Consider the following 23,648-nt stretch of genomic DNA (forward strand, 5'->3'; position numbering starts at 1 on the left):
CGTCCTCCTGCCCCTCCTCCTCCCCCCCTCCCCCCCCCCTCCTCCTCCTCCTCCCCCTCCTCCTCCCCCCCTCCCCCCCCTCCTCCTCCTCCTCCTCCCCCTCCTCCTCCCCCCCTCCCCTCCTCCTCAGACTCCTCCTCTCCTGGTCTGCCCCTCGTACACCTCTTACCTGATTTCCCACCAGGTCAACTGTTTGCGGCTCCGCCAGCGCGCCCAGCGCCCGGGACAGAAACAGCGCCCCCCTGTCCCCCAGCTCGTTCTCTCGGAGGTTCAGCAGCCGGAGACTGGAGGCGTGAGCCACCACCAGTGCAGCCACCGCCTGCCACCGCGGGGCCCAGGTCCAGGAAGGGCGGGAAGGGCGGACTTAGCAGCGGGGACACGTGAACATCGACATCTCGACCACACGAACCTTTTGCATTACCACAAACGTGACATGGTGGGCACTCCACGAGTTCCCCTCGGGTCACCCCCCTGGATCCCGGCGGGGAGGAGGTCCGTAAAGCAGCAGTCGGTAAAAGAGCGCAGAGGAGGGGTTGCAAAGTGGGAAGTGACAACGGGAGGACAGGCCGAAAAGAATATTAATTAATCTTTTATTTCATCTACTTACCAGCCGAAGTAGTACCGAAGTCCTTCCCTGCCTACCCACCCACCCACGCCATCACCATCGTCAAGCAGGTCATTTCCAGAGCCCCAACAGCCCTTCACGCCCTCACCCGTGCCGCTGCCGGGTCCACCTCGTTGAGCGCCAACCCCAGCTCCTCCAGCTGCTGACGAGGACCGCTGCTGTTGCTGCTGTACGACTGCAGCAGTGTACGGCACACCTCCGTGACGCCGTCGGGGCCAAGTGAGGTATCGTTGAGGTTGAGGGCGCGCAGGGTGGGCTGAGCCGCCAGTGCCTTGGCCAGCTCCGGAACCACCTCCGAGGTAAGGGGGTTGTCTGACAGATCCAGTCGTACGAGTCGGGCACCTGGTGGTGGCGGTGGTGGTCCGGGGGGGAGGGGTTAGGGTGGAGAAGACGTAGGAGGTTTGAAGTGCGGGTTGGTTTTGGCATTGCACTGCATGGCTCAATCGTGCTGAATCGATGATAATTCGGATCAATAAGGTTTCATTTAAGCGCCTTAACGACCCAGCTCGCTCATTGGTGGTAAGCCTGCATTGCCAGCATGTCCCCAAGAGCAAATGTTCCAGGGGAGCTATTTCTGGCCAGTGGCGACCAGTGGTTGGAGTTGCCGGTTACACACACACACACACACACACCACCGCTTTTGGTGCAGCAGCGCCCTTTCTGTGCACATTTTGAGGCCCTCCCCCCACACACACACACACCCTCCCATACTCGCCAACACCCCCACCCTACCCACCAGCCATTAGCGACTTGGCCAGTGCGACACCTCCCGCGGGTCCGACACGGCTGGAAGCGAACCGCAGGTCCTACGGAGGCGGCCAGGGTGCGGCGGCGGCGGCGGCGGCGGGGGAGGAGAGGGGTTTGGGGTTGGGGTTGGGGGGGAGGTACAACTGCAAACTTGATTTTACTACAGAACCGCACAATATTAGAGTAAATGGGGCAAGGGAAGGGAAGGGAAGGAGTAGGAATAAAAGATAAGGCAGGCTCGAGCGCCAATGCGCCACCACAACACACACACACACACCAAAAGTGTGGATCCTCGTTGACCGGAGTGTGAGGGCGAAGGGAGGCCAGCTGGTGCACACAGGGGTGCGGGGCGGAGGCGGAGGAAAAGAGGACGGGCCGGCCCTAGGTGGGCGCATCTTGGGGTCCAGTGGTGGACCGGGACAAGCACCAGGCTCAGGCGACAAGGCCAGAGAGACAGCTACAACACCAAGGGGCCATCCGCGACGATAGAAACCGCGTCGTGAAAACTGCAGCTGCGAAAACTCGCTATATATTGTATATATGTAGTCTGTATATATGTACGATGTTGACCTGCGAGCTGACCAGGAATGGAGTTGGGCCGCTGTCGACCCGGCAGATTCCGTTGGATGCTGGTGGTGGGTGCGGAACCTGAGCGATCCACTGAGAAGTTGACTAGGGTGACTGGATGAGGGTGCCCCGAAATACCGGGGAAGGCAGGCTTTCGCCGGGTAGCTGCCACGGGTGAAGATATGAACCCCTGTCCCACACATCATAAATGTATATATTTATATATGTAATGCGAGTTCTCGCAGCCGCAGTATATACATACATACGTACATACATATATAACATGCGGATCCAGGGACGGGCCCCCTCCTCACCCACCCCACCTCCAGCTGCGGTGCACGTGATAGCAGCCCGGCAATATGTCCGGCGCCCTCGTCCCCACTCATGTTGTTGAAGAGCTGCAGACGACGCAGGCGGGACGGGTCCGCCAGCAGCTCCGAGGTAGCGCGACAGGCGTGTACGGAGAGACCCACGTTTTGGAGGGACAGGCTCTCCAGGGGGGCCTGCAGCGGAAGGCATCATACATTATGGGCCTACGGGCCTACGGGTCCGTAATATTTTTTCTACAGATATGCTGTGTTGTACGCTGTGCTGCTTCATGCACACGCCAGCGCATCTTTCAAGATGTCCTCTTTTTCCCGCGTCTTTATCCATAGCTCCAAACCAGGCCCCCCGCCCCGCCAGGCGGCGGAGCCCCCCCGAACCCGACCCCCACCCCGACCCCGACCCGCAGGCTGACCTTGCCCGCCAGCACCGCCTCGCACGCGCGCACGCCCTTCTCCCCCAGTGCATTGTCCGACAAGTTGAGGGCAGTCAGGCGGGGAGCGCTCGACAGCGCCGAGGACAGCACTCGCAGCACGTCAAGGGCCTCATCCTCCTGGTGGTGGATGGGGAAGTGAAGCGAGGGGAACGGTTTGACAGGGCGGTTGGAGCGTTCGGTTAGGGACACAGCGAAATTTTGGCCCGGAAGGGACCGTTCTCCTAGCCCCGCCATCCACACCTCACCCTCCATCCTGTACTTTTCCCGATTTTCCCGATTTTCGTGAATCAGATTCAGGCCCAAATTTTCGGTTGCCTTGACCCCCAATTACGGGGTTCAATTGTCAAGGGTCCATCCTTCTAAACTACACTGCGGCTCTCCCCTGAGAACCACCTCCGCAGAAGAACAATCGCCTTTTTCCCGTAATCCCCCCTCTTCTTCCTCCTCCTCCTCCCCCTTCCCCCTCCTCCTCCTCCCTCTCCCTCCTCACGCACCGGCCTGCCCGCAATGACGTCGGAGATGTCCGCCTCTAGGAGGCTGCAAGATACCGCTTGAAGAGCACGGGCAGCCACTGCGGCGGCATCCCGACCGAAGCTCTTGGTGCTGAAGCGGATCTGCGGAGCCACCCACCCATGTGCAGGAGGGGGAGAAACGGTTACGAATGCGCAATACGATACGGGAGAGCAATCGAGGATGACATTAACCTAGCGAACATAATAGTAATAATATTTTACCAAAATCAGAGTCAGGACAGGAGGAGTCATTGTATGTCCACATCAGCCGGCGGCTATCGATGCAAACACGGCATCAGGAACTGCACCAATGGGTAAATCGATCCAACGAAACGAACCGCCTTTTCATCAACCTCATCAACAACCGCAGCAAGCCTAATCACATGCCTTCCTTGACCGCGCGGCGAGATCTTGTACACAACACGACAACATCCCTCCCCCAGCGCCCAGCGTCAACGCCCCACACATCCAGCCGAGCCGCGTCCCTCCTCCCGGACAAACACACGCACCGTAACTCCCTTACTCACACCAGTCCGAACTACTACCTTCCCCCAAACCCAGATCCCGACGTGCAAGCAAGCGCTCCATGTAAAACAAACTCTCGAAATCCTCAAAACCCTCACTGACCCAAATCGATAGCTTTTTCCTGGCATGCACACCCAGATGTGTTAATTCCGTGCACACACGAAAATAACACCCCACACGAAGACAGATGTGTTAGTGTGTGCGCGGAAGGAACACACGAAGGTACCCCCACACGAAGACATCCGCACCCACTAACTGACCCTGTTGACTGAACTGCCGGGCGCCAGCATGGGAGCCAGCACAGCCTCAGCCGCCTCCGCCGTCAGGAAATCCCGCGAGCCCACAAGGTCCAAAAAGTCCACCACCTCACTCGCTCCCGCTGCTGCTGTTCCCGCCGCTGCACCGTCTACCTTGCCGCCATCCTTCACGACTTGGATTGCCAGCTCACCTAGCTTCCTGCAGGTCGCAATGCCAGGGCGTGCAAGTGGGAAAGGTGGGGGAGCTTGATCGGATGGTGGTGGAACGGAGAAGGGGCCCCGGTTCGTGACAAGCCGCGGCTCTCGGGGAATGGGCGTTAAACACGCACGGCCGAGCATGGAGAGGGTGGGATAGGGATGCCCATGTGGGTCAGGATCATAAGAGTGTGGTTGATAGCGGAGTGCTGAATCTCATATTTCGTCGCGCCAACGATGCGTGAGGGGGATATGGGGCAGTAGTAGAGGAGGCATGGTGAGGCGGTTGAGACAGGGGCAGGAAGGGGCGGTAACACCGTGGGCTGGAGGACCTCTGCGCCTTGCACCACCTTGCGAAACCGGCGGTGTGCAACGCCCACCCTAGCCCCCAAATCCTGAACTGATGCCCATTATTACACGGAGTGTCGGTGGCATGCAGGTGGCATGCAGGCCGGCGGCATCAGGCCAGCCCGTGTTGCCGGCAGCCAACTAACCGTCTCCCGTTGTCGCACCTAGCGTACGCCGAGGTGGTTTCTGCCGCGGGCCTATCCCCAGTCGTTGTTCGGGCTGCAACCTCCGCTGCTGTGTAGGCTTTCTTCTCAATCGCCGCCGCAGCCACCGCCGCAACCTGGGTATCGCATGTAAAGGGCGTTTCAAAGGATTTCAACCTCAGCAATATTAAAAAGCGAGTGCAGCTCATATCTAATATATTAAATTTGCCATCCATAAGCTGAACAGGAAGGTGAAGTTAGGGTCAGTTCCTCGATCTGCCGGCTCGATGCGCGGGAAATCCTACCTCAGAGCTAAGCTCTAAACCTCGCGCATGTGCCATTGCACATATGCTAGCGATAAGTCGCTGGAGGACATCCTCCCGCTGGGCAGGGGTAAGAGTCCACATCGCGGAAAAAAGGTAGGTGCCGGTAACCTAGGGTTGGGGCCAGATGTGCACCTCCTCTGGCAATCCAAGCCGTTTAGTTTATGCAAAAGGAAAAGTTGTGTTTGCGGATCGGGCTTCTAGGCCGGCATTGTACGGTACTGCAAGTATTACAAATTTTAGGAAGCCATGCACCGCCGGTTTGTAACATGATGAGAACAGGGCAAGATATCACAGATAACCTGTACAGGAATTCAAGTTTTGCTCCATGCAGCAAAATTGCTTTTCGCTGCCTGATACGCGTACTAAAGCGCCACAACGTATTGTGGTGTGCATAGCGGGTTGAGCCCGACATGGCCGTAAGCTTAAGGTCATCATATGCGTGTGTAATTGTTACAGCGGGAACGTTAGTCTCCAGATTGTTTGTCTAATCCAGCACTTTTTAAATTAATTGGCCACGTTAGGAAGGGCACGTATGGCTGTGTGACCGTGCCGTGCCGGAATTTTAAAACAACATTATGAATCCATTGTTAGGATCCTCCAAGCCAGATTGCAACTCAGAAATTACAACCTGCGCAACTCAACATGCCGTGTGACAACCCCAAGTTATACTGACAGCGTTGTGGTAATTAAAGACGCGGACATGTGTCCGAAAACTGTCAGTAAGCAAACACCTTGCACCTGTTCCGACAGCTCTCAGGGACAGGCGGATTAATAAAGCGAAACAATACTGTAGTCTTTCACATGCTCAGCCATCACCATTAGAGAACGAAAAGCAGAGAGCAGTCCGCACCGTCAACACAACTGCGCAAAAATACAAACAGCGCACATACGTCAAGCCGCCAAAAGCCAACTTCTACGGGCTCCGGAACCAACAAGCAGAGTTACGTGTCCTAGGTCAACAGGATTAACCATAATGATGGGGATGGAAATTCCTCAAAGAAAGCGAGCTCAGCAAAAGAGAAGCCCAATACCAGATGTCACAGGCAGGTTCCAGCCTGCAGACGCGTGGGAACCTACCATCGACACAGCAAATCATGAAACGCAATCCCTAAGGTGCATGATCCGATGCGGCAGAGAAACACGCTTAAGCAAGAGTTGTTTCTCCTTGGGCGCGATGCACAACTAGCGCGGCTCCCGGAGACGTGCTGACGGCCCGGTCCCGCAAAATAAGTCCAACTGCCAAACAAGCCAGCACCGACTCAAGGTTGCTAGCTTTTTTTCAAGCCCCGGTTTAACACCAAACTTGCAAGCGGCTAAATGATGACTACGCGAACGAGGTGCCTCACGGAAGGCGCAAAGTGTTTCTTTTGAACGGTGCCCAAGATGCTATTGTTAATTGTTGGTTCAGTTAGTTAGGAACCCGTAATTGATGGGTTGCGCATGCAGCCTCGGAGCCCCCGCGATGGCGGAACTGGCAATCCCCTAGCCACAACAGAAACTCAAATCGAACCACTTACCTTCCTATACGGCAGGTATTATTAAGTGGTAGTATAACGGTACGGTAGTACGACATAAGAGGAAACGGCGCCTGCTACGCGCGCGCGGGCGGCACACCTAGGCTCGCGCGGCCCATCCTCATCGTCAGTAAAGGACAACAAGCCAAACAGACGCGCCGACACGCACGCAACATACCAGACCATACACAGCACACACCTGCAATGGGCCCACATCCCCGATGAAGCACGTAGGTCGCTCGCCGCACCTCGCCCCTCATACCCGCGCGCCTTCTGTACACGTTCCTAAGCTCTGTCGTTAGCAATATACACACCACACCACGCATGGGGGGGTCCATAACGACGAAACATATCATAACTGTATGCGAAAAGATGCTTTTCGCGCGCGGGCGCGCGCGATATGACTCAGTCCCAGGCAGTACGGCGGTACAGCGGTACGGCAGTACGGCCGACTCGCCGACCCTTCCTATCCTTCCTGCTTCTCTCCTTTGCAACTGATTCGGGAAGCGTCGACAAATAATAATATCCCAGGACGCGTTCCTTCGCGCACCACAAGATTTTTAAAAAGTCAAAATCGTCGTTTCCTGAGCATGCATAGCATGCCATGAATATACATATATGTATCGATGCATATGAGGCTCGCTAGCTTGGGCGGCCGTACGTACACAAAACACACTATGACTACATATCGTATCGTGCTTGAGTCAGTGCGGCCACCTGCGCTCTACGTACCGCACGTCACACACCTGCACCTGTGCCAGCAGCATCCAGTAACCGCAACCACCACCAATACAGCACCAGGGTCCGCCAACTTCCCCTTTATGAGACCTCCCCCATGGCTCCTCTCTTCCCCCCGTCCACCCCTACACACACACACATACAGAGGCACGTCTTCTCCCTCCCATATGCACTTAAGACGCACATGTGCTGCTGTTTGCTCCTCGATATCCCCCAAAAAGTCTCAAACAAGGAGAGACAGACAGACAGACCAGACAGAGAGACAGAGAGACCAGGCAGACAGACAGACAGACAGACAGACAGACAAGACAGACAGACAGACACCCACAAGAAGCGCAACGACACATATAGTCATACAACCCTCACCTGTCCTCACCACCCCCGGGCAACAGCCTCCCTCACCGCCTCACCGCCTGATGCACGGGGCCATTGGGCCGTTATTTGGCCACGTAACGGTCGCACGTGGCGACTCTACAACGAAATACACACATTAACACATACATATGCACACACATACACACCCCTCCTCTTCCCGCCGCACTGCCTCTGCCTAGAAATGCTGGCCCCCTGGCATTGCTGGTAGACCTCCTGCCACGTCACCACTCCATATCAACAACAACAAGAAGAACAAGAAGAAGAAGAACAACAACAACTATAACACACGAAAACACACCATCACCCGAGACCCAGCTCACATCCCAGCTCCCCCTCCACACAACCCCCCCGATCTGGACGCCACCTACCCAGCTAGGTGCGTTTGCTTCAGCGAGGCAACCTTTTAAACCTGCCGGATGCCTGCTACCTCTAATGTGCCGTACAACCGCAGTACGGCAACATGGTGTGCATAATCATCATCATCGTCATCATGGTCACCAACAGTGTTATCACCACGACAGCTAGAGGTCAGCTGGCTCTATACGTAATTGACCTGGTACTGACTGGCAGGCTGCTGGCATTGGCACAGCAGCAGCAGCAGCAGTTTGCACGGCGATCTGCATGTGTGTGGGTGTGGGTGCGGGTGTGCATCGCACCCAGAGAAGTACAGAAATGATGAGTCGTCTCACCTCACCCATTACCCACAATGAAAAAACACAACCCACCGTTCCCACCATCCTTGGTGCCTACTGAAGTACCTACCTCAGCAATAACGGTTTTACTACACGTGCGACAAACACAAACCGTCAACCGTCAACTGTCAACTGTCAACCAGCCAGTTATATGTAACCGGCAATAATAGCTGCTATGGCAGCAGCACTACCACTACCAGTACTACCAGCACCACCGGCACCAGAGGTAACTCGAGCAGTGCCAACAGCGATGGGTGGTGTATGTCTATCGATCCGTCGACCTGGTGGCCGCGGCGGTGACGGCGGCCCAAGAAGTGGCGGCGGCGGCCCCAAAGGGATACCCAAAGTTTTCACTTCGAAGCGCATCCCAGCTAAGCTAGGCATATCAGTTGTGTTAGGGCAACGCGCAGGGGCCGCCGTTGCACCGCGCACCTCCGCCTTGGGGCCCTTTCCCCTTTCCGCTTTCTGGACCTCGCTTCCTCCCTCTCCTTTCTTTTCGATAGTCGTCTGGGCTTCGTTATATCCTCTCCGTCCCTGCGCGCCTCACCCGTCGCACACTTCCTCACTAAACACCGGACAGTAAACAGCTACTCCTGAAGTCAGACAGACAGACAGATAAACAGACAGACGTGATTCTAAGATGCCAGCGGAACTGGCTCCGCCGAACGAGTTGGCAGACCCCCCCCGAGGCTCCGGCCGCCGTCGGAGCCGTTGAGAGCAGCGGCAGCGGCTCCACCGCCGCCACCGCCGCCGTACGGCACCTGCTGGAGGTACGTCAGGAAGGAGCCGCCGCACTGGGCGCGCTTCAGTCCGCCGTCGAGCGGCCGCAGCGACTCCAGGCGGCTACTGCCGCTGTTACTGCTGGCAACGGCGCTGGTGCCGCCGGTTGCGTGATGTGGTTGTTGCTGTTGTTGTTGCTGAGCTAACAGCGCTTGCGCCATGCTGAGGACCTGTGGCACGTTGTCGAGAGAGGGTTGAGAGGGTTGTGGGGAGGTGTCGTGGTGTGTTGTAGAGTGTCATGGACGATTGAATGGGTGAATGGGAGAATGGATGGGAGAGTGAAGGCGAGGATGGGTTCGCAGGAGAGCATCAGGGCCAGGGGAACACAGAAGGACAGAAGTCCCAGAGCCGGAAGAAACAAGGGCTGAGCGTACCTGGGCACGTGATGCCTGTACGACATCGCGGCGGGCCTGCGTCGGCGGTGGGGTAATCTCAAAGCCCCGGCTACCAGCGCCGCCGCCGCCGCCGCCACCTCGGCTGCCAGCGCCGCCGGTGCCGCCGCCGCCGCCGCCAGCTTTACTGCTTCCGCTGCTAAGCCCCAATCTTGAGTCTAAGGACAAGTGGGGCAAAAGGACGCCGCCGGCGCCGGCGCCGCCGCTACTGCCGGTATTTTGAGCGGGACTACTGCCCCAGGAAACCCGACTCGGCGGCGGCACGCTCGAATTCCCGCGCAATGCGCCGCCGCCACTGCCGCCGCTACCAGGCTGTTGCTGATGATGATACTGACTGTAGTTGTAACGGCCCGGCGAGCCGCCGTGGCCACCCATGCCAAACCCAATGCCAACACCGTCCTGAATGATGAGCGGCGAGACGTGGTTATTGATCGTGGGCAAATGCGCTGCAGCGGCGGCGGCGAGCGCCACCAGCCCCTGCGGCCGGTCGTTGCCGCTGCTGCCGACGCCGACGCCGCCGCCACGTGGGCTGCGGCTGCCGCCGACACTGCTTGGCAGGAAACCACCTCCGCCACCTCCGGCGCTGCCGCTGCCGCCACCATGAGCTGCCACGCCCGGGGCACTGCTATTGACGGTTATCAATATCGGAGCAGGGCCCATGACGCGGCCACGAAGCAAAGGCGCCGGCGGGGTGGTCGCTCTGGCGGCGGCGCCGCCGCCGCTGCCGCCTCCATCACCGTCGTAGTCGTCGTCGTCGTTGGCGGCGCCGTCGCCGACACCCACGAGGCATATGCCCGCTGACGGAGTCAATCGCAGCGGCGGCGGCGCCGGGACCGCGCCGCCTGGCGGCGTCGGCATCGACGCCGCCGTCACCGGCGCGGCGGCACACAAGAAGGCGTGGCGCAAGTTTCGTGGTAACCCTGCCATCGGCGTCGGCGAGGACGACCAAGGGGAGGTCGGCGAGGTAGAGCGCCTGCCGCCGCCACCGCCGCCGCCGCCGCCGACGTCGCCACAGCTGACGCGGTCTGCACGTCCTGCACATCAGGGCATGGGGAACAAGCAAGCAATGAAAAGGAGGGAACGGGAACATGATACTCGGAAGGCGGCAAAAAAAACACCTTTCATGTTTTTTCTTCCATGACGACGTTTCCCAGGTCCCTGCCCTGCCCCCCCCTCCCAGGGCGGTTCCCCTTGCACCTCCCCCCCCTTCCCGCAGCTCCGGAGGCACCTTACAAAGAAGGAATTGTAAGGCACCAAACAGCCCCATCCACTTCATCACACGCGGGCGCACGTCCTTGCAACTACGGTGACCTCCCCCCTTCTCTTGTTGAACACACATGCACATACATACATACATACATACATACATACATACATACATACATACATACATACATACATACATACATACATACATACATACATACATACATACATACATACATACATACATATATACATATATACATATATACATATATACATATATACATATATACATATATACATATATACATATATACATATATACATATATACATATATACATATATACATATATACATATATACATACATACATACACATATACACATACATACGCACGCGAACCACAGACCGGACCTTCAGTTGCACACACCTGAGGAGGAGGTTGAGATGAAGGGAAGCACGGAGAGCTCCGAATCCCCAAAGTTCCCCCCGCCGCCGCCGCCGCCGCCGCCGCCGCCGCCATCCTGTAGCTCCTGCTCGTGCTGCGGCCATTGAAGCAGCTGCCACCGTACCGCATCCTCTCCGCCGCCACCACCATCATCATCACCACCATTATCACCATTACCGCCACCACCGTCACCGCCACCATCGTCGTCGCCATCATCCATTTCCAAACCCGCCGGCGGCGGCCCCGGCTTCGGCAGCTGCGGCGAGTCGCCGAAAGACAGCACCAACTCCCCCGAGGACCTGGACCAGTGTGTTCGTGCCGGTGCCGGCAAGTCCCCCTCCTCCCCCCCTTCCCCCTTCCCCTCCCCCAGCAACCCCCCAAGGTGCAGTTGGGAGGGCCGCGACGAGGGATGCTTCCCCTGGAGCACAGGAGTGCCGCCCTGGTTGGAACTGGTGGCGGTGGCGGCGGCGGCGGCGGCTGGTGTGACCCGTGGGTCGCTAGAGACGTCGACGGACCGCTCCGGACTGCCACATGATAAAAACAGGGGAGGCCGCCCCGGGGGTTAAGGTTACGGGGGGTTAAGGTTAACAGAAAACAAACGGACTGACCGGCAGGGGGGCCGGAAAGCGAGAAGGAAGTAGGAAGCGGGGGATAGTGTACGATAAGGATGTGAATGGTACGACGTACGGTGTACGAAGAGAGACCTTACAGGTATGAGTGCTGTGGGGTTGCACAAGCAGAGGAGGAGCTCATGCGGGGATCCGGGGGAGGTTGGTCGTGGGGGTAAAGGGATAAAGTGGGTCGTCTGTTGGTCCATTGGAAGTCTACACACGAATCTTTTTTAGAAGATCCGTTTACGTGTTTAAGACGCTCTGTTCGTGTATATGTTTGTGTGTGGATGTATCCGCACCTGGGGGAGCCGTGATGACCGCCGCCGCCGCCGCCGATGGCGCTGACGGTCACGACGGCGTGTTGGAGCAGGCGGGGCCCTAGGGGCGGCGGCGAGCCAAGGACTGCCAGCCCCGGAACGCCCGGTGGAGGCGGCGGTAGCGGAGGCGGCGGCGAGGCGGCCCCTCCGCCGCCGCCACCGCCGCCGCCGCCGCCGTGCTGACGAAGGGCGTGGCGGCTAACCTGCACGGGGAAGGGTCGGGATGGGTCAGGTCGATGAGGCGACATCTCGCGCCGCGTATAACCGTTTCCCCTCCACTGCGACGGGGCAGACATACAAACATGCATACATACGTGTAAATACATTTTATACGTACATAAGTTGACGCACGCGCAAACCCACCACGGCGTCCATGTACTCGGCGTACAGGCTGCCCGGCGAGCCAAGCTGGCCGTACGGCGATTCGTTGTACAGCACCTCCCCCGACGAGGCGTTGCGCAGGCCGGAGCCGACGCTGTTGCCGCGGCGCAGGTTGGGCCCGCCGCTGCCGCCGCCACCGCCGCTAGCGGAGGCGGCACCAGCCTGCGCAAGAAGTCCCTCCCCAAGCTGCCAATTACCGCCGTAGACGTGCGGGAATGAAGGCTGGCCCGCGACGGCTGCAGCGGAAGCGGCAGCTGCACCGGCTGCCACGGCCTGGGAATGCCAGGACAGTTGCCCAGAGCCGCCGCCGCCGCTGCCGCCGCCGCCGGCACCGCCGTCGCCAGCTTGCTGCCGCGGCAGCATCGCCAACGAAGACTCCCTGGAGACGCCGTCGGAGGTGCGACGGACATCGGAACGCCGGCTGCCGCCGCCACCGCCACCGCCGCTGCTGCCACTGCCGCCGCTAGCGGCTACTCCTCCTGTTCCCCCCCTCAGCACGGCCTTGGGTAAGGGCTGACGGAGGTACGCACTCAACGCAGACTGTACGGTCGAGTAGTCGAGATGTTCGTACTCAGGTAACTGCCGTACATAGCAGGCAGTACACGGGTAGCGGGTGGGGGAACGTGCGTCGTGCGTGTCTGAACAGGTGTATGCGCGGCAAGTCCCGATCGGAGGTGTGCGCAGAAACACGTCACGTCATACACGTGTGTGTGTGTGTGTGTGTGTCAATACACCCCGGCCCCCCGGAAGAAAAAGAATGTCCCCCCGGGGGAAAGGTCTGCCATAAAACAGCCAGCCATACGAAGCGCAGACGACGAGGGGCTCTAAACCCACAGGAGTTACAGCGGTTACTAAGTTCCGCGCTACTGTGTGTCTGTGTGTGTGTGCGTGTGTATGTGTACGTGTGCGTGTATGTACGTGTATGTGTGTGGAGGGGGAAGATGAGGGGCGTCCGTAAAGCCGGGGGGGGGTGGCAACCCATAGATGACACCGATGGTCATATTTGTGGCGCCCCGGATGGAGGGGGGGGGATGACCGATAGGAGTCCTGGGGTACTGGAAACCTTTCCTCCTTTCTTACAACAATACCCCGCCTTCTCCTCACGGCGCCCCTTATACGTACCGGCACGGGGGATCGAGACCTCCGCGGCGGCAGTGGTATCGTCCGCGTCGTCTCGCCGCCGGAGCCCTCGCCGCCGCCGCCGGCGCCGCCGCTGCTGCTGCCGCCGCCGCTGCCCATCGGCGGCAGCTTTCGGTGCGTCTGCCAGCCCGATAACGTGTATTCCTCAGAACTAGTGCGTGACGCGGATGGCAGTAGCTGTTGCACCGATGGCTGCCGCTGCAGCGGCGGCGGCGCTACCGGTGCCGCCGCCGCCGCCACCGACGGCGGCGGCGGCGGTGTGCCCCGTGGGTCAATTTTTACTCGAGGTCCATCGGAAGACCTGCCAGCCTTTCCTGCCAGCCCCGACGACGACGATGGCGGCGGCGGCGACGGCGGCGGCGACGGTTGCTTGCCGTACTGATGGCTGCCCCTGCCGCCGTCGGCCACGGCGCCGGCAGCGCCAGCTTTGCCGCCGTGGCCGCCGTAAGTGGTCTGAGTTGTGCTGACGCGGGGGGACTTGGTGCCACCGCCGCCGCTGGCGCCGCCGGCACCGGCCGCTTTCCCTTTCACCGCAGTTTTGTGGTGCGACGCGGCTGTAGTAGCCGTAGCAGTAGCAGTATCGTGAGCCGCCGCCGGCTTGTAGCCAAACCTTTTCAACAGACGGCCAAATGTTCCCCGGCGGCGCTCCATGTCCTGCACCCCGCCGAGGAGAAACTGTACAGGGAGAGAAAGAGAAAAAAAGGGGTGGGATGGCATAAGGGAAGGGGACCGTGTGCACGTGTGTATGTACGGAAGAAAGCGACATGTCGTGCTACGATAAAGCACGGGATGCCTTGCAGCAGCGTTTCCCTCGTGTACTCTCCCGTGCTTGTCGGCACTCGCACTCTTTCCCCCCCCTTTTCCCCCCCCCTTCCCCCACCTACGCCGAGTAAAAACACAAGCGTGGCGTGCATGTACATCCGGCCTGCTTAGGAAACACCCCCCAACCCACCCACCCCATCCCCCACATACATACATACATACATACATACATACATACATACATACATACATACAGGTACACGTATAGATTCCACCACTTTCCCCAACTGGCAACCACCAACCAAACCACCGCAGCCCCCCTCCTCTGCCCGCACCTTGAGCAGCTCCGCGTATTCGGGTCCGCCAACGCCTTCAGACCACATATCTGCGAGCTGTAGAAGTAGTACGAATAAAGACGAATTTCAACGAAGGATAATCACAATAAAAGCTAATTGCCTAAACAAGCATATGCTACAGCTCCAACGATATCTTTTCGCCTCGCATCGTATTGGGCTGCAGCTGCAGCTGTAGCTGCGTTTTAAAAATCTACATTGGCGTGTAGGAGTCGGGGATAGTTATGTAGCCGCTCTAGTGAAGTGGAGTTAGCTGGATGGTGATTGGGTAAGACGAACCACAGGATGGGGGGGAAAGGGGGAAATCAAGCGAGCTAGTGACGGCGGGGGTAGGTGTTGAGGAGATGAACCCCCTAGGAGCGAGAGAGCGGGAGCGCGAGACCTCTCCTCGGCACACCCACACCCTGCCATTCCCTATGATATGTGTGTGTTATGTATGTATGTATGTATGTATGTATGTATGTATGTATGTATGTATGTATGTATGTATGTATGTATGTATGTATGTATGTATGTATGTATGTATGTATGTATGTATGTATGTATGTATGTATGTATATCGGTCGCTTGCGGTGAGGGGCTGTCCACCACCGTCAGCACACCTCCTCCGCCCAACCTCCTCCCCCACCCTCTTCCAACTCACCTCGAACAGCGAGTCGAAAAAGTTGGGGAAGTCCATGTACGGCAATCCCTTATTGTCGTCCAACCAATCCTCCTTGGGGTCGTAATGCTCGTCCACGGGCAAACCGAAACGGGGGAGTAAAACCTGTCACCGGGAAGAAGAGAGGCAAGGTTTGAGGATTGACGGACTTAGGGAGGTCAAGGTTAGGTAGGTTCAAGTTTGGTTGCACCCACCATCATCCTGAAAAGCAATCCATTTCCCTAATAAACCAAAGGAAAGAGAACTTGGCGGAATGGTTATGGGGATCTCGCAGCTTTGTGATGCACGCACCCACCCCGTCCTCACCCCCACGCACCCACCCACCCACGCACCATCGTGACCGCGACCACCATGGCACTGTATATGGGCTCATCCAGTGTCGCCGTGAACACCTCCGCGTCCTCCTCTCCGTCCTCATCGCCCACCACCACCACTACCCGTGTGGCGGACTTGGGCAGCCACCGCCACCAGGCGCGAATGGCCTCCACCACCTAGCTCACCCGCGGGGAAGGGTAGCGGCGCGGAAAAAGAGGGGATCGGGGAGTCTCTGTTGAAAGCAGTCCAAATTATTGCAAGCGTAAACATTTAGTTTTGCACCAGTGCTTGTCTTTGTGTGTTTTATTGTTAGTGTTAATGTTAGTGTGTGTTTGTATGTGTTAGTGTGTTACACCTGGAGTTGCGTTACCGGTAGTGAGTTCGCTTTCTCTTTCCCTTACCCGGTGTCCCTCTCCCCCCCTTTACCTCCCCCCCCCCGCTTCCGCACACCCGCACACCCGCCACACGCTCATCCACAAACATATGCGCACAAACACACATACATACACACATACACAGAAACAAACACTGCGTCCTCCCCGTCCTCCTTTTCCAAACCCCGGTCCGCCACACCCACACCCACACCCCCACACGCACACGTACCATGTGTGCGCTCTTCCCTGCCCCGCTTTCTCATCCCCCCGCCCACCCCCCTTCCTCCCCTTCCTCCCCCCTCTTCTTCCCCTGCCTGCGGGTGCGTCCTGATCGCTCTCCTCCTGACCAGCATCTCCTCACTGTACATGTCCTTGTTGCCCTGGTGCGCGTAGTTGATCTTCTCCAGGTCCCGAACGTCGCGAACCTCCAGAGCCACATCGAGGGCGCCGGTCTGAGCCTGGAAGACGGGGCGCACAGGGGGCGCACAGGGGGCGCACAGGGGCCGCGCAGGCGGGGTCGGTAATAGTCGCAAGTCAAGAAGGGAAAACAGCTGCTGCCGTCCAAAGCCGGGATGGGGGGAGGTAGTTGGGTAGTGGTCGGGGAGGGGAGAGGAGAGGACATAAGGCGCGTAGTCGGTGTCCATCCCACCCGCACCACCACACTACCTGCTTCAGAGCGCTAGTGTTGTCAGTTTCGAACTCCGATTTGTCCGCAAGCACCAGCTTGTGGGCCCTACGGTCAGTGTAGCAGAGCAGGGGTTGCGGGGCCGGAGGGGAGGGAAGAGGGGGAGGGGGAAGAGGGGGAGGGGGAAGAGGGGGAGGGGGAAGAGGGGGAGGGGGTTTACGACGAAGCATAGACGATTGACGCGAGGGGGGAATCACATGCCATAAAAACTCAGGAATGAACTGCCGGCATCCAAAGTCCAACGAGACAAAAGGGGAGGGGGAAAACAAAAAAGGGGGGACGGGGAAATGAAGCATGCGAAGGAAGGAATGCGACAAGTAAGTCCCACCCAGGTGGGGCAGGGGGGCCAGGTAGATACCCATCTCCATTGTCATCCCACCCACCCATCGTCCCGTCCCCAACACACACATACATACATACACGCACCTCACAATGCCGGCGACCGCATTCGACACGCGGCGCCACCGGTTCTGAATGCTGTGCAAGCACGCAGCAGCAAGACCCCGCCGATGAGGCGATCGCAGAGATCGGACCTTTCGCATCAGCGTCAAACGGCTTTCGCCGTCGGCCGCCCCGCCGCCTGCGCTGCCGCCGCTGCCGCTGGCAGTGGCGGCGGCAGCCGCCTCGGCGCGCCGCTGCCACAGCACCATCATCCGTTCCTCTGCCGTAGTGGATATTCCCGCCGCGGCGTCGCTGCCTATGCCGTACCCCAAGGAATTTTCTGCCGTTATGCTGGGACTCATGGTGGGGGATTCATACGCTGACGGCGGCTCCGAATCCAGCGGTTCCCCGTCTACCGGGTCACCCTGACGTGGCGTCAGCTGTCGAGGCGTGGATTGCTGTTGCGGTTGCTGTGGCGCCGGCGGCGGCAGTGGGTGCAGTACACTGCCGTTGTTGGCGACGGATGCGGCTTGGGGCCGGTAGGTATCGTACTGCATGTCGTCATCATTGATGGTTGTCGGCCCCAGCAGGGAAGGACGCCCCGAGGCGGGAAAAAACACGGCGGCGGCCTTTAGAGGCCCGTCGAGTGATGGGATGGCGACGGCGGCGGCAGTGGCGGTGGCGGTGATGCCGCCTCGTTCGCCGTCGATGACTTGGCTGACGTCAGCAGCCGCTTCCGCTACGTCCGAAACCTCTGAACCCGCCTGCAGGGTCGTACTGCTGCTGTCGCGGCTACTGCGCCCAATTTGTGGCGCCGCCGCCGCCGCCGCAGTCGCCGATGCTGCTGCTGCTGCTTCTGTGGCCGCTCCCAAAGCGCCGTTGCCATGGGTTTTACTGCCGGCCGTCATTGCATGGGCGGCCAGCTCAACTCAGCCCAGTCCAGTCCAGTCCAGTCCCACTTAAGTGGCGGAAAACGAAATTAAATTGCGCCCAGATTAGCTTAGCTTAGCTCAGCTTAACCCGTTCGCAGGCAGCGTGGAGAGAATTGAGAATCGGAAGACCCAGATCAGATATGATGAGATCCAACCATATCCGTTCGGAGCACTCGTTTGAAAATCGGCGGGAAGCGGACTGTGTGGCTTCTTGGCACCTGCTGCTCCTCGGACATCACGCGTCGGAGGCGTCGTGGTACGGCATGAGCTCTATGCGAAACCGCGGCAACGATGGGTGCGGCGGCGCGCCCCTGTTGCATCTGGATGGCGAGAGGATTGATGGGGCCCCACCATCTATCCCGCGCTGTAGCATGCGTTGTTGTGTAACGGGAAAATGGGTCCCGTTGCAGTGCAGGAGAGTCGGTTTGCGGCCGGCCTGTTAAAGTTAGCAAAGATGCGGCACAAGTGTTGGCATGAGGATGTCTGACTGGCTTTCTCCAAGTTCCGGTGTGCTGGAATGGGATGGCACTTCAGGTTCAGTCGCTTTTTTCATGGGGTTGGAATGTGTGCCGGTCCGGGCAGCAGCAACGATGCAGAAAGAGGCTATGCATTGGAGGAAGAAGCGTGACTTGGAGAAACGGCTGACAGTAGTACAGGATGACGCTGGACATGCCGACCTTCCGGTCAACTATCCGTAAGTAACTAAGGGCGCCGTGACTATCAGATTACATGCTTGGGTTGCAAGGTACACAAGACATTTGCGCCCGCCACATGAAGCGTCTGCGGGGACACTTACCCTGCCCGTTAAGGAGGTAGAGGTGCACCCGATGCTAATTACCTCGTTGGATAATGGAGATAAGTAAAAGGAGCGCAGAATATGAAACGGAAGGCACCAATTCCTATCCGGATAGAAGGCACAGCTCGAAGGGGAAGCAGGTAAAGGACACCTAGTATACGTTATTCCGAATTATTCCAGGCATATAGATTGGAAACATAAATATGATAACTTGCATCTGCGTTAAGCATCGGGGCCAGTTGTGGCAAAGGGCAAGAAGAGACGCACATAAGGCCCGCAATTATGACCCTGAAACTAAAGCCTTTCTATTCTGCACTGAAAAGAGTGCTATTCCCTTAGATGCACCAACGTGTTGCTCTCAATTCAAGAATGCAGACGATGCGCCTTCAAGCGTTCAAGCCGGCCTGTGTAGGCCGTCAGCCGCGTCTGGTGGTTGTAAACTCTGCTATCGCTCCGCCTGCGACCATCCCCTACAAGGCCGCTGACGGCAGTGAGAAGGGCAATCAGCAGTTGGCACTTAAGGTGGCGGAGGAGTCTGCAAAGGGCCTTGTCCACCGCTACTTGGTTCTGGTCCAGCAGAATGCACGCCAGGTATGCAGGCGGCCATCGCAGCAACATGAGTTTGCCTTTACTCGGCTGTGCATCAGGCGCACTGGTGGGCACGAATCCTTCTGTTCTGGCCGCCACTCCTTAAGCTTTATGGACTTTGGCGTTGAGCTTACTGGCTGGGATTCGTCCCTGAGCATAGCTCATACCCGTTTGTACATAATTAAGGGCCTTTGCTACAAACGGCTAACTTGCGGTTCTGCAAGTGGGCAAATGCGGCAGTCGTCAGCCCCGTGGGCGCCTGGAGCGAGAACCAACGGCGCATCATATATTCTCAATTTCGCTTGTTCTGCTGCCACTAAGTAGAAGCATGGTCTCTGCGGCTCGCAGGGCACGGCCAGCACAAAGACGCGGTCGGAGGTGCGCGGTGGTGGCAAGAAGCCCTACGCTCAGAAGGGCACTGGTAACGCTCGTCGTGGTAGCAGCGTATCCCCGCTCTTCCCAGGTGGTGGTGTCACCTTTGGCCCAAAGGTATGTGGACGTTGCATCCCGGGATTCCCTGCATCGCCCAGCGCTGACACCCGGTTGGCCGCTGTTCGACCCACAGCCCAAGGACTGGAAAATCAGCATGAACAAGAAGGAGAAGCGCCTGGCGCTGGCGACGGCTCTGCAGAGCGCGGCCGCTGATATGATTGTCGTGGAGAGCCTTGACGGCAAGCTGAAGGAGACGAAGACGAAGGAAATGGTTGCGCTGCTGGAGAAGGTAAAGGACGTTCTCTGCTGCTGGCAGCGCGGGTCAGGGGATTGCCGGTAGCGCAGCTGTCACACCCCTTCCCCGGACACCCCTCCCCGATAGTTCATGATTTCTTTTCACGCAGTCGCATATGTGATTCCCGCTCCTCTACTTCTTACCCCATTTTGCGATGCATTCCTTCCATATAGGTATGGGCCCGCAGGCACCCTATGCTTCTTTGGCCTCGACTTTCCCTCGCTTTGCTGTGCTTTTTATTTTTCAGGGTTCAACCCAAACTCGCCACGAACCCAAATCCCACCTTGTGTGAATTGGTGTAATAGCTTGAGGTTCCGTCACCCAACTTCCTCTCCGCTGCGTATTCCCTCGTCCTTGGTCTGCTAATCCTGCTTACGTGCGCCATTTCCTTTCTACGCGTATATTACATCGGTGTTGCTTCCCCCCCCCCGTTAGTTGTTCTCTTAAGGGTTGTTAACACATAAGGATTGTTAACACATCAACTCCTAATCCTAATCCCGACTTGCTATGCGGGCCCAGACTTTCCATTACCTTTTCCTCTTCTAACTTCAACCCTTTAATCGCAACCCACATCCCCCCCCAGCTGGGTGCCGATGTGATGTCGCGCAAGGTGCTCCTAATCACCAAGGACGCCCGCCCAGATCTGCACCTGGCGGGCCGCAACATCGCCAAGCTGACCTTCAACACCGCCAGCTCGCTCAACGTGCTTGACATCCTCCACGCCGATCACATTATTGTGGAGGACGAGGCTCTCGCGCACATTCAGGCGACGCTGGGCGGCTCGGCCAAGGCAAGCGACGAGTAAAGGTCCTGGTCTCCTGGTCCTGGAGAGTGAGGAGGGCGTGGGGTGAGGTGGTGGCTTGAGAAGGGTAGGAGGCCAGCTCGGGCGCTGTGGTGTGCGAGATGCGAAAAGGAGGAGGTGCTTGCGGCAGCAGTGGCGACGGCACGCATGGGAACGCAGCATGCGGCGCACGAGAACCGTTTCGGGGAGGAGAGCCGTCTTCGTTTGATTTAAGAGTGTTGCAGCAGCTGCGTTGGCAGCGATAAAATGGCGGTGATGCAACGGTAGCAGCAGCAGCAGGGGCGTGGAGTACTTCAGCGCTCATCAGGACACGACGGAGACGGGCCGTGATGACCAAGCCTTCTCTCTCTGCAGAAGGGAAACTGACGGAGAACGGTTGCCGCCGCCGGAACGAGTGCCGCCGCTGCCCTCGTGATGACGATGTCGTATCAAGAACATGGACTGCGGGCGCGAGTGCGTGCATTAAACAGACGGGTTTACACTGTTCCGCTGGAGTCCAGCTCCAACGTTGTAGCAGTGGTGCTGTGGCGCTGGCAATGAGAGAGCAGCGGTAGCTGTGGCTTAAATCATCGGAGCCTTGCACGGGCACCCTCTTATGGGGGGATGAAGTGGCCTTTGCCTGTCTTGCAGCAGTATCCGCGCCGTAGGACATGTTGGGGCAGCGGCATAGGAGCGGCGCCAGTTGGGGTATTTCCTAGCGGTTTTGACTTTTGGCGGTTTTGATGAGCGTACGCGTTTCTCGAGGTACTTGGGAAGGTCAGGACGGACAAAGACGGGGAAGGAGACGGACGGAAATATAAGCAAGACCGGGGCCGCTGTGGGGCTCGGCCTTGGTGATGTGGAAATCTCGGCGTATCCAAAGTCTGGTTCTTGGGGTTCCTATGCAAGGACACGCACAGGCAGGCATACAGACAGACAGAGGCACTCGTCTGGACGTGTCTGTATGGACGATACACGGTTCCTATTCTGGCTTGTTAGGCAGCGATTTTGGCTTTTCAGCTGCCTCCGAAGCTTCACTTTACGTGTACGGGTTTGTAAGTCTGTATGTCACACGCTGTGCAATGAAGTGCTTTTGCTTGTGTAACAAGAGGCCCAGGCTTCTCCTTGGTAACATAAGGTATGGTGCTGTGATGGGATGGGTGTCACTGGTTGCGCTTCCCCACAGCTCTCGCATGAGCCCGTTTTACTTGGGGCCGCCCATGTGAGGGGGGTCGGGCAACGATTCCTGACAACGACCTCAGCCATGACAGTTACAAGCCAGTCTAGGAATATGTGGGCGGTGCGAGGACAGAGCCCAAACAGACACGGTTCAAAACCTCTGCAACAAAATCTGCTTGGAAACATGGTAGGGTAGGGCTAGTCGTGACAATTCAGGCAAACAGGAGGCGGTGCACTGGTTTGACAGCTCCCACAATTTGCTGCATGAACGATATACCTGGAGCTGCACCGCCCCATCCTTCAGACATATGCCTCGAAGGGTCCCTACGCAAGGTTACTCTCATCACTCCGCCTTCTGAGCCTGTCCAAGACTTCAGCCAACATAAACGGGACCCACACTTGACGACCATACAACTGTGTTGCTCGTATCTGCGTATCAAAACACCTCATTTCGGAATCCGCAGCCGTTATGTGGCCAACACATGCTAAGGTAATCATTCCTCGTTTAGCACATCGTAAGCTAATGCAGTTTCGCTTATATTGCTGGGCTTTGGAGGCAAACAGAGCACGAAGGGGCAAGTACCATGTCCCCAGGGAGCAGCAGTTTTGCCGCCGTTGTGGCACCAATAGCCAAGTCGAGGATAGAGACCACGTGTTATTGGGAATGCCCAGCCTAAAATGATATTCATGCGGGAATGGTTTCGATCATCAACATAGCATGTTGGAGGCCATGAAATGGGAGTCAGCACGTCTGGCGAGGATGTTGGAGCATATGTGGGCTCACCGCAACTCAGTTATCCCTGTTGGGCGCTAGTCTATCACAGGCCGTCGGCTCCATGCGAACTGTAGTTGTGTGGGGTTAGGGTGGGCTTAGGGTATAGTGTTTGATAGGCCAGCGGCGCAAACCGCTGATTTTTTTAATCGGCCATGTATGTGTGTGTGTGGGGGGGGTGGGGCGGGGGGGGGGGAGAAAGAGATGATTGTCTCCCGCTTAAAGGCGGGACGCTCAAAAAGAAAAGGTGTCTGACAAGTCTTGTCCCACACAAGCTTATTGCATCCCACACCTCAAGATGTGTTGTAGCTCACGCTGATCTTCTCGTCATTCCATTTTCGTCCATTCCACATCAGCAGGCCCATAAATGAATCGCACAACGCAATTTTGATTATGAGAATAATAAGTTGAGGATAAACCAACAGCGATGTGCAACAAAGCCAAATGAATTTGGGGCACAGGTTTGGAGACCGTCCGCGATGCACTGCTCCCCCTTCCCCCGCATGCACACACACACACACACACACACAGCCATCCAGTCGCCTTATAAACAAGGTAATCTCGAAATACCGTGTCTTCCTAGTTCCCAAATAGGGAACTGGAGTCGGCAGCGCGGCCCCAAAGCTGCAGGAGCCCCCTTCCCGTATCTTTTAACCATCAAAGACAAAAGAGAAACATGCGCGTGTACGGCACCAATTTCATGACGTACACACTTGAAACACGGCCACGTGTCATCACAC

At 57.8% G+C, this 23,648-nt stretch overlaps 3 protein-coding genes across 3 annotated transcripts in view; 1 reads left to right on the forward strand and 2 right to left on the reverse strand.

Annotated features, from left to right (window-relative positions):
- Nucleotides 1-7,286, reverse strand: part of VOLCADRAFT_107530 (uncharacterized protein) — a gene marked incomplete at its 5' end in the record, with an annotated part of 8,672 nt that extends 1,386 nt beyond the window's left edge. Inside the window, 9 exons of the mRNA XM_002957093.1 lie at nucleotides 170-319; nucleotides 822-967; nucleotides 1,362-1,431; nucleotides 2,263-2,442; nucleotides 2,679-2,816; nucleotides 3,194-3,313; nucleotides 3,997-4,192; nucleotides 4,701-4,816; nucleotides 7,266-7,286. Of these exons, the coding sequence (XP_002957139.1) occupies nucleotides 170-319; nucleotides 822-967; nucleotides 1,362-1,431; nucleotides 2,263-2,442; nucleotides 2,679-2,816; nucleotides 3,194-3,313; nucleotides 3,997-4,192; nucleotides 4,701-4,816; nucleotides 7,266-7,286 (1,137 nt within the window). The remainder of the gene's footprint in view (nucleotides 1-169; nucleotides 320-821; nucleotides 968-1,361; nucleotides 1,432-2,262; nucleotides 2,443-2,678; nucleotides 2,817-3,193; nucleotides 3,314-3,996; nucleotides 4,193-4,700; nucleotides 4,817-7,265) is intronic.
- A 1,673-nt stretch (nucleotides 7,287-8,959) lies between these two features.
- VOLCADRAFT_98172 (uncharacterized protein) lies at nucleotides 8,960-18,041 on the reverse strand (the record flags this gene model as incomplete). The annotated part of the gene is made up of 13 exons (XM_002957094.1): nucleotides 8,960-9,274; nucleotides 9,479-10,530; nucleotides 11,136-11,409; nucleotides 11,762-11,873; nucleotides 12,064-12,284; nucleotides 12,445-13,041; nucleotides 13,585-14,277; nucleotides 14,700-14,756; nucleotides 15,361-15,483; nucleotides 15,711-15,869; nucleotides 16,415-16,525; nucleotides 16,734-16,800; nucleotides 17,179-18,041. 13 exons carry the CDS (start codon nucleotides 18,039-18,041, stop codon nucleotides 8,960-8,962), a joined length of 4,644 nt encoding a protein of 1,547 aa, XP_002957140.1.
- A 1,165-nt stretch (nucleotides 18,042-19,206) lies between these two features.
- Nucleotides 19,207-22,075, forward strand: prpL4 (plastid/chloroplast ribosomal protein L4). Its single transcript, XM_002957063.1, has 4 exons — nucleotides 19,207-19,452; nucleotides 19,798-19,938; nucleotides 20,015-20,170; nucleotides 20,760-22,075. The coding sequence occupies exons 1-4, from the start codon at nucleotides 19,231-19,233 to the stop codon at nucleotides 20,979-20,981; spliced, it is 741 nt and encodes a 246-aa protein (XP_002957109.1). The 5' UTR covers nucleotides 19,207-19,230; the 3' UTR covers nucleotides 20,982-22,075.
- The last annotated feature ends 1,573 nt before the right edge of the window (nucleotides 22,076-23,648 follow it).

The sequence above is a fragment of the Volvox carteri genome (genome assembly GCF_000143455.1).
Source record: "Volvox carteri f. nagariensis unplaced genomic scaffold VOLCAscaffold_69, whole genome shotgun sequence".
In the NCBI taxonomy this organism is placed as follows: Eukaryota; Viridiplantae; Chlorophyta; class Chlorophyceae; order Chlamydomonadales; family Volvocaceae; genus Volvox; species Volvox carteri.

Bases quoted from the DNA above. Each gene is read 5' to 3' on its own strand.
- prpL4 (XM_002957063.1), top strand. From the start codon at position 19,231: ATGCAGACGATGCGCCTTCAAGCGTTCAAGCCGGCCTGTGTAGGCCGT. The intron at 19,453-19,797 runs GTATGCAGGCGG...TGCGGCTCGCAG, and splicing joins TCCAGCAGAATGCACGCCAG to GGCACGGCCAGCACAAAGAC. The intron at 19,939-20,014 runs GTATGTGGACGT...TTCGACCCACAG, and splicing joins GTGTCACCTTTGGCCCAAAG to CCCAAGGACTGGAAAATCAG.